A 16,127-nucleotide genomic window follows, 5' to 3' on the forward strand; every position below is an offset into this window, starting at 1 on the left:
TAGGGAGAAGAGCCCTTTATAGCCACAGAGTCAGTGTTTCAGTTGTGATTCTCATGCTTCCAGCTGTGTGGAAGGTGCACACAATGTAGAATTGTTTAGACGAGCATTGACCTTTGCTGCTTGCTCTGGTCCTGTTAATGATCTTTAAGTGGAATACCAGTGATGAAATGTAATATCCCTAGATTCCTTCTAGGCAGGCCTTGACAGCCTGTGTGGCCCAAACTCTCTTTTCCCAGAGTGGCCTAACTGTGCACTTGAACAGAGAATGACAACAGCAATTAGCTAGTATTTAAGGAGCACTTTAAGATTTACAAAGCTTTACAAATATTAGCTCATTTGACCCTCCCAACAACTTTGGGAGGTAGGTGCTTTTATTGCCCCCATTTTACAGATGAGGAAGCTGAGGCAAACAGAAGTGAAGTGATTTGCCCAGGGTCATGCTGAGGCTGGATTTGAACTTGGGTCTTTTGACTCCAGGTCCAGCACCCTGTCCGCTGTGCTGCCCAGCTTCCATGTTCCTCTCACTACTCTCCTGTCTCTGGGACAGTTGTCTGATTTTGTCATATCTCATGTGATGTGTGCTCAGGAGTCTTGCATGTGAGGGCAGTGATCACGTGCACTTAGTTTGATTGTGATTCCCTGAGCTATACTAAGGCAAAGGTTGCTTTTCCTGCCATGGGAAAGGCAGCAGGTGGGGCAGGGTGCTTGAGAACCAGGGAGGCTATTCCAGGGAGATGTTCTCTAGTTTTAAATTCTTGGCAACCACCTTCTCATTAGTGGTTTTGAATTTTGGTCTCTATACACATACATCGTACCTCATGTCATAAGCAGCAGTATGAAATGTCATAGTTCTTCGAGCCAGAAGCACCTGCTTCCTTCTGCTGGGTGTGGGAGCTGAGTTAGTTGGCTCGTTCCCACCTTTGGAAGTCTCTCTCCCTTGAAACTGACTATAGAATGTTCCACCATGGGATAGATCAGTACTGTGACCAGGCAGAGCCTTTCTCTTTATATCCCCGGCATTTTGCACAGTGCACTGCTCATGCACTTCATAAATGCTTTTTCATTCATTCCCCCACAAATGCTATGTGCCCAGGGCCATGCAGCGGACGTGTTTGAAGCCTACACACAGCTTCTGACAGAGATGGTGCTACGGCTGCCATACCAAATCAAAAAGATTGCAGACACCAATTCTCGTATTCCACCTCCTGTATTTGACCATTCATGGTTTTACTTCCTGTCAGAGGTAAGTAATAGTTTGGTTTTTGCTTTTTATTTTTATTTTTGGTTTTTTTTGCTTTTAGGCAGTTGGGGTTAAGTGACTTGCCCAGGGTCACACAGCTAGTTAAGTGTCAAGTGTTTGGCCTGAGGCTGGATTTGAACTCAGGTGTTTGGAAGGATTGGCCCCATACAATAAAAATTTGTTAATTCAACAAGCCCTAAGCCCCTCTATGATATGGTAGGTGCTGTGGGGAACATTTACAACGTTCTAGTACACAGGGAGCTTATACTTAATGTGCAGAGGCATAGGACAGACATAAACACAAAGAAGTGTGATGCAGTGTAATAGGGGCAAAGGAAAGCCAGAGAGATCTCCAGGAGAAATCTGAGGACAAATAGGTCCCTTATTAGGGGCATCATGAAGTGGTCGTTATAGGAGGCGGCATCTGATTGTTTCATTCAGGGATGTGGTGGAGCCTGCCGCTCCCTATTGAGGATAAAGCGTCCTCCAAGTCTCTGACCTTGTAGGTGGTAAGAGCTGTGTTCAAGATTACTGTTCAGCAGAAGCCATCTTCTTTAATTCCTAGTCCTTGTATATCAACTTCCCCCATATTTAGCTGTGATAGGCGCAAATTAATGGGAGGAAAGGAGAGTTGCTACCTAGCTTCTAGTGATTGTGTCCCATTTAATAGCCATGCCTTCACAACCTGGTTGGCTTTTTTTTGCTAGAGAAGAGATCCTGGCATTTTCCTTCTGACTTCCTTTTGAGTTTGTAGAGGCTGACCCTAGCTTCTAAGTCCTAAGCTCATCATGGAAGAGGAGCGATACTGTGATTGCTTTTTCATTCACCTGGTTTCCTTCTTTCCATGCTGTGTTTCAGTCCTCTGCCACTGAGGTGAGCTTGATAAAGAGCAGAGCAGTGATCCCACGAGTTTCTAGGACCTCCTTACTTTTTGTGAGCTGGTAAAAAAAATCAGGCAACATTTACCTGTTGTTGGCTCAACCCTGGGGGAGGTAGCATTTTTCATGAATGATAGGAACATTGACAGCTGTAATACACAGTGTCATTGACAGTTTCATTGAAAGGTAAGTAAGATATGTGCTGAGGGAGATAGGAGGAAGAAGCTGATGACCTTAAGGGATGGCTGGAGAAGGATCCCTGGGAGAGGTGGTGCTCGAAGTTGGTTTAAATGTGTCTGTAGGAGCTGAGTGGAATAGGGATGGGATCTTTGATTTTATTGATAGAGGGAACTCTCATGTGAGAAAACTCCCTCTACTGTGCAGGTTGGCACCTTCTCTCTGGAGAAGAAGAGTTGCCTAGAATAATGAGAGGCCAAGTGACTTGCCATAACTAGAAATGTCAGTACTTGAACGCAGGTCTTGTGAACTAGCTCTCCAGCCTGTCTGAGGAGCTTAATAGGTAAAATATTTGGCAAGATTTTGGTCAATCCAATACAGACATGGAGAATAATGTCCAAAAAGGCGTGGACGTATGCAGGCAGTACATGATTTAAGGCAGAGGGATAGACAGTTTGGCTGAAGTTGTGAGAGCACATAAAGAGAAATAATGTGAGAAGAGACCAGAAATGTAGGGCAAGGTTTTGGAGTACCTTATATGCCAAGTAAAGAAGTTTGAGTGGTGCTCAAGTAGTAATAGGCATTAGGGGAAGAATTTTGAGTAGAAGAGGGTAGTAAACACAGTGGATTGGAGAGGAAGCCAGAAAGACCTATTATTCACATATTATTCACATAGGCCAGGCCTGTGTGAATGAGTGCCAACAAAAAGCTAGTGGAGAGGAGAATACAGTTTCTGCTTGTAAGTGCCCCAGGGACTGTGGACTCAGCCCCAGAATGTTTATGTTCATTTATTGCTTTCCCAAGTACCTGATGATCCAGCAGACACCATTTGTACGTCGCCAAGTCCGCAAACTTTTGCTGTTCATCTGTGGCTCAAAGGAGAAGTACCGCCAGCTTCGGGACTTGCATACCCTGGATTCCCACGTGCGCGGCATCAAAAAGCTGCTGGAGGAGCAGGGAATCTTCCTTCGAGCGAGTGTGGTCACAGCCAGCTCGGGCTCAGCCCTGCAATATGACACACTCATCAGCCTGGTACAAAGGGCAGCTCCCGTAGGGGTGGGAGGTAGGGGTGCAATGGGACACAGCCTCACGGTCGTCAGGCCTGGACTGGAGACAAGTGGTTAAGCATTGGGAGCATCATGTGACTAGGGCTGGCTAAGGTAGGAGTCGATCCTCAGATTCTACTACATGAATAACACCCACCCAAACGACCAGCACAAGGTGTGTCTTCATAGCACTTGAAGGGAAAGAACTCTAGTAATTTCTTCATCTTAGAGCTTAGGAAATCCAAGGGATAAAGGAAACCTGCCCATGGTCACATACTCAGAAAGGGTCAGAGCCAGGATTGGAACTGTGTTCTCTCCGTCTCTCTCTCTTTCTCTTTTTTTTTTTTTAACTTTGGTGAGGCAGTTGGGGTTAAGTGACTTGCCCAGAGTGACACAGAGTGAGTGTTATGTGTCTGAGGCCGGATTTGAACTCAGGTCCTCTGGACTCCAGGGCCAGTGCTCTATGCACTGCACCACCTGGCTCTCCAAAGAGCTGTGTTCTCTTGATTGCAAGGCCAGCACCTTAGTAGGCTGCAGTCTAAACTGATGGCTTCACAGTCTGGAAGGAGCTTTTCCCATATGTTGGACAATTATGTTTGGAGTTTTGGTAACTTGAGCATTTCTTTTTTTGGGCTAGGCAGTGGGGTCAAGTGACTTGCCCAGGGTCACCCAGCTAGAAAGTATTATGTGTCTGAGTCCGGATTTGAACTCAGGTCCTCCTTATTCCAGGGTTAGTGCTGTATCCACTGCACCACCTAGCTGCCCCAGCTTGAGCATTTCTATTATATAATCTGTAATACAAACCTTAGTCCCATATCTATGGGAACTGGGTGTCCCCAGTCCTTTATTTAAGAACAGTTAAGATGGGAGTGGGATACACGTAACTTAATGACCAAAGAAACTCTTTGGACTTAGGAAAATGGACTTGAGTATATCCCATGTGAACAGCTGGATAGAAAGCCTCTGTCGCTAATGATTTCCAGAGGATTCTCTGAGCTCCTTGGCTGCTATCCTTGGCCCCAAGACAAGCATAGACTGATATCTTATTTTGGAGTTTTTTTCCTCCCTCTTCCTTTACCTCGAGAGGTGACTTGGCCTGACTGCTTCCTTGTTGAGAAAGGGACAGTTCCCTGAAACTTGAGGGTGCTTGTGTAGCCTGGAGAATGAGAAGCATCACATCCTACAGAAGTCAGCTCCAGCAGACAGGCACTTTAGGCATTATTGCCTGTGTAAGGCATCATGCCTGTTGGTGCTAGAGCACAGGATTGGGATCTTTGCACTCAGGGCAGTGACCTTGCCTGCTTGTGTTCTGAGCTGCTCCCTTAGGTCACTCATCTCTGGGGATTGGTTCTTCTTTCAGATGGAGCACCTCAAAGCTTGTGCAGAGATTGCCACCCAGCGCACCATCAACTGGCAGAAATTCTGTATTAAAGATGACTGTAAGTTGCCCCACTTCTCCTGGCCTGCCATCATCATCTCCACAAACTAGAGAGAATTTTGGTCCATATCACTTCATATAGTATTTCTCAACAGTTTTTTCAGTGAAAACGATTTCCTGGTAGCAGTGTATAGTAGAGGAAACTTGGAAATGAATTATGGTTAAATTAGACATTGAGGTCAATCTTGGCTAATGATGAAGTCATTATAGTTCTTACTACTTTGCAGTCTCAGGCCGGGTAGATCTGATGGAGGTTTAATTTTGTTGATTTTCTTTCCTCTCATCTCTTTTTGCAGCGGTCCTGTATTTCCTCCTCCAAGTTAGTTTCCTAGTGGATGAGGGAGTGTCTCCGGTGCTGTTGCAGCTGCTTTCCTGTGCTTTGTGTGGCAGCAAAGTACTCACTGTGGCTTCTTCATCCGGATCCTCAAGTGCTGCCTCTGGCTCTTCCTCCTCCTCCTCCTCCTCAGCACCTGTGCCTTCTGGTTCTGGGCAAATGACAACCCAGAGCAAGTCATCCACCAAAAAGAGCAAAAAGGAAGAAAAGGAGAAAGAGAAGGAGGGTAAGAGCCACCTTCCATAGGTCAGAAGCCTCGTTCATTTGTTTGTCTTCAGGGTCTTGGCCACTGCCTACTCTTTGGACTTTGAATTCTGGTTTGTAGCACCCTAAATACTTCAGTGCTTTTTGGCATCGGGTTGAGGTCCTTAATATGGCATTATTTCTCATGTTTAAGGGCCACATGTTAAATTGCATCACTTGCTATGCCCTACTTCTCCCCATCAGCAAGACTCAAAGCCTGGTTTTGAGCTGCTTTCCAGTGACTCATGGAGGCTCAAGACCAATGATAAGGGTGAGGGTGTTGGAGATGTTGCCCTTGCTCAGAGGCCAGGAGACTTAGCCTTCACTAACTCAGTGTGTGACTTTGGATAGCCTACTTGACTTGTGTGCCTTGTGTCAAGTGAGTGGTTTGTCCTCCCTGATTTCTGCTGTCCTTTCCTCCTTCACGGTTACATGGCTTTGTGCCGCCTTGGGAGCACTAGAGATGTGTGGATCCAGTCTTTGCAAACACATGCCCTGAGGACTCCCACGTCATTCAGGCCCTGTACTGTGCACCTGGCCACTGCAGGCTACAGGGTTAGCATGTTTAACATGCTGTAGTGGAGAGAGTTTCGGATCTGGTGTCAGGAGAGGTTGGAGTTCACATCTTAGCTCTGCTACTTACTGTTGGGGTAACCTTGAGCAAATCCCTTTGCATCCCTGGACCTCCATTTCCTATTCATAAAATAAAGGGTTTGAACTCAATATTCTCTGAGGTCCCTTTCAGCTGTAAAGCCTGTGCTACTGTTTATGTACTTGTTCAGATGTTTGTGTTTTCACATCCATCTGTCCTGGTGTTGTTGGAGCCTGAACTCTGAGAGGAGGATGAACCATTTCATTTGGTATGTACAGTGTAATCATGGAACAGGGAGGTGATGCCTGCTCTTTTCAGCATATTGTTCTATGACTTCATCCTAGCACCATTCTCTAGCAAACATCTTAAGCTCTTTTTTTTCAGGCAAGTTTTTGAATTATAGATGCTTGTTTAGCCATATCAAGGCAGGAACAAAATAGAAACCTCAGGTCTCAAGAAGGTTCCTAACCCTTCATGTTTTACCTCACTTTGCAGGTGAGTGCTCGGGCAGTCAAGAAGACCAGCTGTGCACAGCCTTGGTGAACCAACTGAACAAATTTGCTGACAAGGAGACCTTGATACAATTTCTTCGCTGCTTCCTACTAGAATCGAACTCCTCTTCTGTGCGCTGGCAAGCCCATTGCCTGGCACTGCACATATACAGGTGGGGGCCATGACAGGGCTCTGCTGTTTCTAGCTCGGTCCTATTTACCTGGACTGTTTGAGGAAGATCATAATATCTCAGAGCTGGACAGATCCTCAGTGGTCATCCATCACTTTACCTGATCGAGAGTCTTTTCTACAGTATACCCAGCTATTGGTCATTGAGGCTTTGCTTGAAAGCTTCTAGCCTGGTAGAACAGGCTTGGGCAGCATTGATCATTAGGAAGGTTGTTCCTTTATGGGCCCAAATCTGCCTCTCTCTTACTTGTGTATCCTGGTTGTAGTTCTCTTCTCTGAAGCCGAGCAAAAAAATTCTAATTGGGTGTAGTAGAAGGAGTCAGAAGACTTGAGTTCGCCTGCCTGGCCCGCCATTGTGGGAACTTGGGTAATCCCTTCTCCTGTCTAGTCTTGGTTTCCTTATCAGTCAAATGAAGGGATTGGGCAAGAGTGTAGTAATCTCTTTTCTAGCTCAAAAACCAGTCCTTAAGATATTTATGAATGGCTGTCACGCACCATCTTGGTGGTCCTCTTCTGGATGTCAGCTTGTTAACGTCCTTCCTAAAATGTATTCGGAATAAAACACAGTATTCCAAATGCATTCTGACCAGGCCAGAATAAAGGAACATTTATATCTCCCCTCATTCTGGATTCTCTATCTCTGATCTTCAGCTTAAGATCACATTGGCTTTTTGGGTTGCCCCATCATCTGCTGAATCAGACTAAACTGTCCTGTGGGTGTTTTGCCATGTCTGGCCACATCTCTCCCATCTATTACTTCTTAGTTAGTTTTCTGAACTCAAGCATGGGCTTTTGCATTTATCGCTATTCTGTTGCATTTTTTTTTTGGGCTAGGCAGTGGGGTTAAGTGACTTGCCCAGGGTCACACAGCTAGTAAGTGTTATGTGTCTGTGGTCAGATTTGAACTCAGGTCTTCCTGAATCTGTCCACTGCGCCACCTAGCTGTCCCTCTGTTGCATATTATTAAATGGGGCTTCTACCAGCCTTTTGAGATCACAACGTATTGGCTAATCCCTCCCATTTTTGGATGTGCAAACATTTGTTAAGTATGTCATCTGTCATCATTGATAAAAAGTGCTGAACAAAGTAGGGATAAGGACCTAGCCCAGCAGCACTCTGCTAGAGACGTCCTTTCAAAGATTGAATATGTTCCATTAATCATTTGTCATTAATTGAGTAACGTGTGATTGCTATCATAAAGTCCATATTTCTCCATTTTTTTCTCCTAGCCTATCATGAGAAATTTAATAAAATGTTTTGCTGAAATCCAGGTACACTCCAGTATTCCCCTGATTTACTAGACTAGTAAGCCCATGCAATAAAGAAGTGAGGTTCTGATCTGTTTTTTTTTTTTTTGGAGGCTTTTGGAGTTAAATGACTTGCCCAGGGTCACACAGCTAGTGAGTATTATGTGTCTGAGGCTGGATTTGAACTCAGGTCCTCCTGACTGCAGGGCTGGTACTCTATCTACTGCACCACCTAGCTGCCCCCTGATCTGTTCTTACTGACTCCACACTGTCTTAGTGATCACTCTCTAAGTGCTGATAAACTATCCCTTAGATATAGAATGTTTAAAGATCTTACCAGGAATCCAAGTGATATTCCTTGGGTTTCAATTTCTTGTTACCATTGCAAAATATGTTAGATTCATTATCTCGTTTCAGCATCTTAACAACTCTGAGGTATGTGCTGTTATTTTCCTGATTTTAAAGTTAAGGAAACTGAGGCTATGAGAGGTTAAATGACTTGCCTAGTGACACACAGCCTAGTAAGGTACAAGATGTGATTTGAACCCAGTTCTATCCGACTCTAAGTCTAGCACATTCTGCTTTGTCATGCTGTTTCAAGGTTCAGCTCATATGTCTTGTCTTTCTTGAAGCCGTCCATAATCAGCTGAGCTTAAAGTAGTCACATTCTCGTGGGGTGTTTGCTGTGTCTCTTTTTCCTCCTGAAATTGTAAATAATTTGTCTGCTTCTTGTGTGTGTTGTATCCCCTCTTGTAGAATATACGTTCCTTACGTGCAGGGACTGTATAGAGTTTTATGTGTGTGTCCCCTATACTTAGCATTGTGTCTTGTACAAAGTAGGCACTTAGTAAAAGTTAGTGGAATTGGTTGTTTTTGAAACACCTGGGTAGGTAAAACCTGGAGCTTCCTTTAGCTCAGTAACCTGAGTTGTCATTTGTCCACAGAAACTCCAACAAATCACAACAGGAACTCCTACTGGACTTGATGTGGTCCATCTGGCCAGAGCTCCCAGCCTATGGCCGCAAGGCTGCCCAGTTTGTAGACCTGCTGGGATACTTCTCATTGAAAACTCCACAGACTGAGAAAAAGGTAACATCATGACTTTATACCTCAAGAAGACAAAACTCTGCTTCATTTCTCTTCTACCCAGGGTGGGGCGTTGTTTTACTCTTTTGCTAAGGGCATTATATCCCAAGTCCTAGGAAGGAAGCCCATATTGAAGATCACTGTAATACATTTGATCATTTTTATATTATTATAGTATATATTAATATAGTATTAAATACTCCCAGCATTTTTTGTGTAGAGGCTGTACATGACAGACAGACCCAATCTTAGACTTTTAAGCGTAGGTATATGAAATAGGAGTGGCAGATAAGTTACATTAAGGTTACTTGACATAGAGTAAGTGGAGCTAGTTTGTAACTTGTTTTCAAAAATGTACGCTTGGACACTTATAAATGTTTCCCCACTGGTTAGATAGTTGACTCATTGTTGCCCAGCTTTTCTGCAGGAACCAGGGATAATTCCCAGAGCAGAGACTAGAATGCTTAGGAAGCTGTCAAGCTGAACTTGTCATTAAGACCAGGAGGAATTGTAACAAGTGAAATAACTAGGGATTAGCCCTACTTCCCTTAGTTCCCCTAGCTTCAGGCCTGAAATACCTTAGAATTACTAGCAGGCCAGCTCTGAGTGGGAAAAACAGAAGAGTTTTCTTCCATTTAGACTGTAGTTTGTATACTAGGATCATTTCTTGTGTTTCAGTTGAAAGAATATTCACAGAAGGCTGTAGAAATTCTCCGAACCCAAAACCATATTCTTACCAATCATCCAAACTCCAACATCTACAAGTAAGTTTGTCTTGCTTCCTACCACTTGGGAGAGCCAAGTAAGGCACCAGTTTATCTGAAAGTGTACTTGAAGTTTCCACCAGATAGTAGGGGGTGAAATAGTTGGTGGGCAGAGCTTAGACAAAGGGTTAGAGGCCCTTAATCTTAGGGAGATTTCAGACAACACAGTAATAAATGAGATGAGTATATATTTATGTTAATAACAGTGAGGAAAGGTGTGTCATGATCATCATTTGGGCTTTGAATAGGCCTCTGTCATTTTCTTTATTAAACCTGGAAGATTCCCAAGGAAAGAGAGATCGAGAGTTATCTCTTGAAATTTTGGAACTAGCCATGTCTTTAAGGAAGGGTGGGTTTGATTTATCACCAAATCTCATGTGAAATCTAATGTAGCTAGAAGAACCTCAGAACTTAGAATAGTTTTGGATCACTGTGAAGAAAGTAATTTAGAAGTTAATGACAGTTATTGCATCATCACTGTAGAGTCAGATTTTGTATAAAATAGCATTAGTGCCTTGTGCCTAGAAAAGTGAAAGCAGTTGGGTTTGCATTCCAGAAGATGTATCCTGTAATAGTGCTTCTTTTCTATGGAGAGGCACTATCTTCTGAATTAGATTGGAAGTTTCTTCCTATGAGAAGGAACTTCTCATTTTCCTTTGTGCCCTCAATAACACAGGGCTGTGAGCAGGGCTATTGATTCAAGACATTTTTAATAATTCCTATGAGAAGCTCAGTGATCCTAGAGATGAAGATTTCCTCACGTCTGGCCTGGTTTCTTTCCTAGCACTCTCTCCGGTTTGGTGGAGTTCGATGGTTATTACCTAGAGAGTGATCCCTGCTTGGTGTGTAACAACCCGGAAGTGCCATTCTGTGTAAGTGATGGGCTCCACCATGGAGGACCCTATGTTTGTTGTGCTCTTAGAAAGTGGTAACTGTGGAATAGGTTATTATTCCAATTCTGATAAGAAAATGGAAGGAATAGATACCCAGACTGCAGAACACAGTTCATAACTTCTGTTTCTGCAATGCTAATGGTTCATGATAGATAAAACAGCTTTATGGGGTGGGTGATGCAAATATCCCCATTTGCAAATAAGGAAACTGAGGTGTAGATGTGAAATGATTTACCCAAATTTACACAGCCAGTAAAAGCCTAGATTAGAGCTCAAGTCTCCTATCTTCAAGTCTAGTGTTTGTTTCACTACTCTACAATACCTTTAATGAATTTGTAATCTGACATATTCATGGACTGTTTGGGAATAGCTTTAGAAGAAAACTGGGTCACTCGTTATTGTCCTAATTGCCTCACATTCTCTGTTTTTAGTATATCAAGCTCTCCTCCATCAAAGTGGATACCCGTTACACCACCACTCAGCAGGTAGTGAAGCTCATTGGCAGCCATACCATCAGCAAAGTGACAGTGAAGATTGGTGACCTGAAGCGCACCAAGATGGTGCGAACCATTAATCTGTATTACAACAACCGAACAGTGCAGGCCATCGTGGAGCTGAAAAATAAGTATGAATTTTCAGGTTTGGGAAGAGGCTGGGGGATGTGGTAGGTCTAGGACGCCCACTTAAAGGTTCTGGCTTTGATTCCAGGGGTCTTCCCCCGCCCCAACACACATACTTTTTTTGAGATTTCCAGCTGTTTTGGCCAGGGAATGAGAGCTAGAGGGACATGGATGGCATGCTCAGTTCTTGAAAGAAGCAGTCCTCCCATTGTGGTTTGTCAAGTGCCAGCCTTTTACAAATTCCTGTCCCTTGGAAGACGTATCAGTAGATTCCTCTCGTTTTCTCTTGACTTTTTGTCTTTTAATGGTAAATATGAAAATATGGTTTGTAGAACAGGTTGGCAAGAGGAATGACCACTTTGTAGACTTCATGGAGCATTCTGCTGTCATTTTAACATTGTAGTTCTTTTGTACACCAACAGGAGGTCTTCTCCCAAATTTTGGCCACTATAGATCTCTTCAATTTCTGCCTAAACTTTTCCTGCTCTATCTCATGTCATGTAACACAGCTTTGGGCATTCCTGCATTTATTTGAGGTTAGATTCAGGGCAGTATGAGTTGAGTCAGGAGGAGCACAAATGAAAGAATTGTGAAGAGAGGCAGGAGTTGTGGATTTTATGGAATTGGATCTTTTTTGGGTGAGGTATCAAGCTGTGGCTTAGGCCCAGAGCCCAAGAAGGTCCCACATTGTTAACAGTGAGCATGGCCTGGGGCGTGAGCTAACTTGAAAAGCCTCACAAAGAGCGCAGATTGGTTTGAGAGAATTTTGGTATCTAGTGACAGAGTTCCTCATTCCTACCTGAGCCTGCTCATGTGGAAAGCGTTGACTTTATAAAGGGATGTGCTGCCACCCTGCATGTGGAGCTGCTGACAATGATGGGCAGGAGGGGAAGAGAGGGTGAGTCACAGTGTCTCAGAAGGATGTTCTTGGGAGCTAGGCTCGGAGAATTTTCCTTGGACTCCAATACCAAAAGGCAACACTGGTGGCCCAAGGGCAGAAATTCACAGTTTTTTGAAGCTATTGCTTAAGATAGCTGGTGTAATTTTCTGCTCTGTTGGGGAATGGGGTGGGCATGTGGGGGTGGTGGAGGGTTTTTTTTTGTTTAATTGTGTTTATTTTTGATGCTATTCTTGGCACTTGGCCTAGATTCCAGGCCATATTTCTTAGCTTCCCTAAAGCAGTTTAGCTATGGCCCTCCAAAGTGAGTGTCCTAATGGGGGCTGAGAGAAATAGTCAGTTGGGGGAGCAATTATCTTCTTGGTATCATGGAACCTCATGGGGTCATCTGGTCCCATCCGTTGTATTAGATACACCTCTTGAGGTTTTCAGTTTCAGCATCACTTACTTTGAGGTGTTGTATTTCTTTAGTATCTGTGAGTGATCAAGTGTCACATTCCTGTTGAGTTTCTTGGAAAGTAGCCTTGTAAATAAGTACAAAGTCTGTTATACACGCATACCCCTTTCCTGTCTCACCTTTTTCTCTAGGGTAAAGCTGTTAGTAAAATGAATGAATCAACTGTCTACTAACCCTCCCCCTTTAATTACTTATCTTGGAATAATTACCTCAGTGCTTGTGAGTGTTTTCCCCTTGTCTCTTGATAGCAGTAGAGGTGAGAGGCCTCGTTTTCTCTGCTGCAGACCTTTAACCAGAGCTCCTGTTCCCTAGGCCAGCTCGTTGGCACAAAGCCAAGAAGGTACAGTTGACCCCAGGGCAGACAGAGGTGAAGATTGACCTGCCATTGCCCATCGTGGCCTCTAATCTGATGATTGAGTTTGCAGACTTCTATGAAAACTACCAGGCTTCCACAGAGACCTTGCAATGCCCACGATGCAGTGCCTCTGTTCCTGCTAACCCTGGGGTCTGTGGCAACTGTGGAGAGAATGTCTACCAGTGTCATAAATGCAGGTGAGTGAGAGAGAGAGAGAGAGAGAGAAACAGAGTAAGTGTGTGTGTGTAGGAAGGGTCCATGGGACAGTGTGGAGTCTGGGTATATCCAGTGATTTGAACTTTTTCCTTAACGCCTGCCTTCAGATTTCAAGTTGTTGTCAGTTAGTGGGATTATGGGAACTCAGAGTGGGTCCAGCAGAAGACCAGAGTGGTGTGCCTCGGTGGTATCAAACTCAGAAGTGAGGACCACCAAACCACGAATAAGTATCCCTGCAGGCTGCTTATTGATTTAGAAAACCTCATGTTAACATTAGCTAAGGTTTATTGCACATTTATTTTGTTAAATGTTTCCCAATTACATTTTAATCTGGTTTGGGCAGCAGATGTGGGCTGTGTGATTGACACCTCTGGTATGCTCCATCTTAGTCAAATTTAAGGATATGTAAGGAGATCTGACGTGATCCCTGACCTGGAGATTATCCTTCAAACATCTGCTGCCCCTTTTATCTAATACGTGCCTTGGCTTTCTAGGTCCATCAACTATGATGAAAAGGATCCCTTCTTATGCAATGCCTGTGGCTTCTGTAAATATGCTCGCTTTGACTTCATGCTTTATGCCAAGCCCTGCTGTGCTGTGGATCCCATTGAGAATGAAGAAGATCGAAAGAAGGTGAGGATAGTCCCAGACCGAGAGCAGTAGTGCCGTGTCACCTTACTTTAGGGGCAGCTGTTGGGGTAAAGGATAATTAGCTTTGTGAGAAGGGGAGAGGGGGGGAAAGACTATCAAGGTTTTAAATTTTATGGATTGAAACAAGTCAGAATAATGATCCATCTAGTTTGATTAGGAATTGTTAAGGGTGGCTTTCAGTAACACAAGAGGTACATCTCATATAGAAGATAACCTGAGGTTTGAAAATTCAAAAACGATATTTGGCCATGCATTTTCAGTAGGGGTACCCTTCTGCTATGTGGGAAGTACAAAATTCTTGGCCTTCCCAACTTTGGTTGCAATCATAAAGAACGTGTGATTGGATTTTGCAAGTTATGTGAACCCAAGGCCGGAAGGAAATGAAGTTAAGGCAGCAGAGAATAGAGAAACATACTAGAGTAGTTTGGAGATGACATTTCAAGGAAGTGAACTAAGAATATGACAGTGGAAAATGGGGTTTCCTGATCTGTGATTTCTGGATCACAGATTATAATATAGGAATGACAGGCTCTTGGCCATGCATAAAGTGCACTTGATTAGGGTAGGTAAGACTACATTTGCCAGGAGTCTTGTAAATCTAATCAAAAGGACTCTTAACTGAAAAGAAAGGGGCAGGAGAATAATGTCTAGATATATCCACCAACTTAGGTACCACAGAGAATAACTGTGATGTGGGAAGGTTAACAGTGGAGATAGATAGAAGTTCATCGGGGGGAAAAAATGCATGAAAGGAACCAGTAATTAAATCCATGACCTCAGGTCTATATAGAAATGCAAAAAATGTAGGTAGCAACAAAGATGAACTAGACATACTATTGCAAAGAGGCAAATTTGACCTCAGAAATATCACCAATGCACAGTGAGATGAGACCTATGACTAAAGTGAGGCACTGGAAAAAGGTCTATTCCTTATTTGAAAGCACCAAGGTACAGTGAAAGAGGGGTGAGAGTAACGGTGTATGTAATGAAAGGATATTCACATGAAGAGGTAGATGCAAGACCCAGAGCGAGGAAACCTGGTAGAGAACATTTGAGTAGATCAGCAGAAGCAGTATCGTCATTGGAGGATGCTATAGACCACATGGACAGAAGGGAAATAGATGAGTTGAAAGAAAAACAAAAACTAGCAAACAAACTGAAAATAGATTATAAATAAGCCTGACTTAGAGGCAGGATATATTAGTAATTTCAATCATCTAGACATCTGTTGGAACTCTCTTTCAAAAATAGAGTGGCTAATAATTTCTTGAGTTGCTTTAATGATTGGAATAGAAAAACATTTATTAAGCGTTTGCCATGTGCCAACATTTTGCTAAGTGCTGGAGATACAGCCTCTTGCTCTCAAGAAAATTACACTCTAATTGGAGGAGAAAACACATAAAGGATTTAGTTCGTGGTAATTGAAAAGAAAAGTGAGTCAGAAGGCAAGGCCCTAAAGACCTTAAAAATGGAGGAACCAATAGATGAAAAAATTCTGTCTTGGATCTGATTCTCACCAAAGAACTGCGTATTGGTGTGGTAAAGATGGGGACCCTGGGAGAAAATTACCGCTCTGTCTTAGAACTTGGATTACAGAAGAAAAGAGAATCTGGCTATGATCTGTCATGTACCTTAAATGGTAGAGAAGCAAATTTCAGAGGGTTGAGAGTAAAGATGGGTAGACCTGTTGTTGTGGCCTACAGTTTATAGGGTTAGTCAGCCCAAGATGGATGAGCACTTAAGAATACAATTCGGAAGACACAAAACAACTCCCAGTTACATTGAGGAGGAAAAAAGAAACTTTTTGAGGACATTGTTAAGAATGGGTCATCCAGAGGAATTTTGTTTCATTTTTTGACTGTCCGCCTTGCTGTTCCATGAACAAGACCATCTCTTTTGACTCTGGACATTTGGACATTTCCTCTGGCTGCCCTTCATGCTAGGAATGCTCTTCTTCCTCATCCCTGTCTCCTGGCTTCCTTCTAAGTGCCAGCTAAAACGCTGTCTTTTATAGGGATTTCCCGATCCCTCTTAATTCTAGTGTCTTCTGTTAATTACATCCTAGTTATCCATTGCTTGTACATATTTATTTGCTTCTTGTATCACCCGTTGGATTGTGAGCTCCTTAAGGTCAGGGACTTTTCTTTTGCCTGTCTGTAGCCCCTGCACATAGCACAGTATCTGGCACATTATAGGCGCTTAATGTTTATTGGTTGATTGACAGGACTGATCAGACTGATAAACCTGGAAAATGCTTTACACGTAGCTTATCTGGATTTTAGTGAAACATCTGATAAAGTTTCTCATGTTA

The 16,127-nt window shown here is 43.4% G+C and overlaps 1 protein-coding gene across 1 annotated transcript in view; it reads left to right on the forward strand.

Moving 5' to 3' along the window:
* UBR4 (ubiquitin protein ligase E3 component n-recognin 4) overlaps positions 1 to 16,127 on the forward strand; it is a 148,544-nt gene that overhangs the window by 79,191 nt on the left and 53,226 nt on the right. Inside the window, 11 exon segments of the mRNA XM_078145648.1 lie at positions 1,094 to 1,243; positions 3,100 to 3,327; positions 4,702 to 4,780; positions 5,076 to 5,339; positions 6,444 to 6,612; positions 8,821 to 8,965; positions 9,641 to 9,726; positions 10,511 to 10,598; positions 11,051 to 11,244; positions 12,907 to 13,146; positions 13,660 to 13,798. Coding sequence (XP_078001774.1) covers positions 1,094 to 1,243; positions 3,100 to 3,327; positions 4,702 to 4,780; positions 5,076 to 5,339; positions 6,444 to 6,612; positions 8,821 to 8,965; positions 9,641 to 9,726; positions 10,511 to 10,598; positions 11,051 to 11,244; positions 12,907 to 13,146; positions 13,660 to 13,798 — 1,782 coding nt within the window.

Source organism: Phascolarctos cinereus, unplaced genomic scaffold (assembly GCF_003287225.1).
Source record: "Phascolarctos cinereus isolate Bilbo 61053 unplaced genomic scaffold, phaCin_HiC Scaffold_726;HRSCAF=1367, whole genome shotgun sequence".
Classification (NCBI taxonomy): Eukaryota; Metazoa; Chordata; class Mammalia; order Diprotodontia; family Phascolarctidae; genus Phascolarctos; species Phascolarctos cinereus.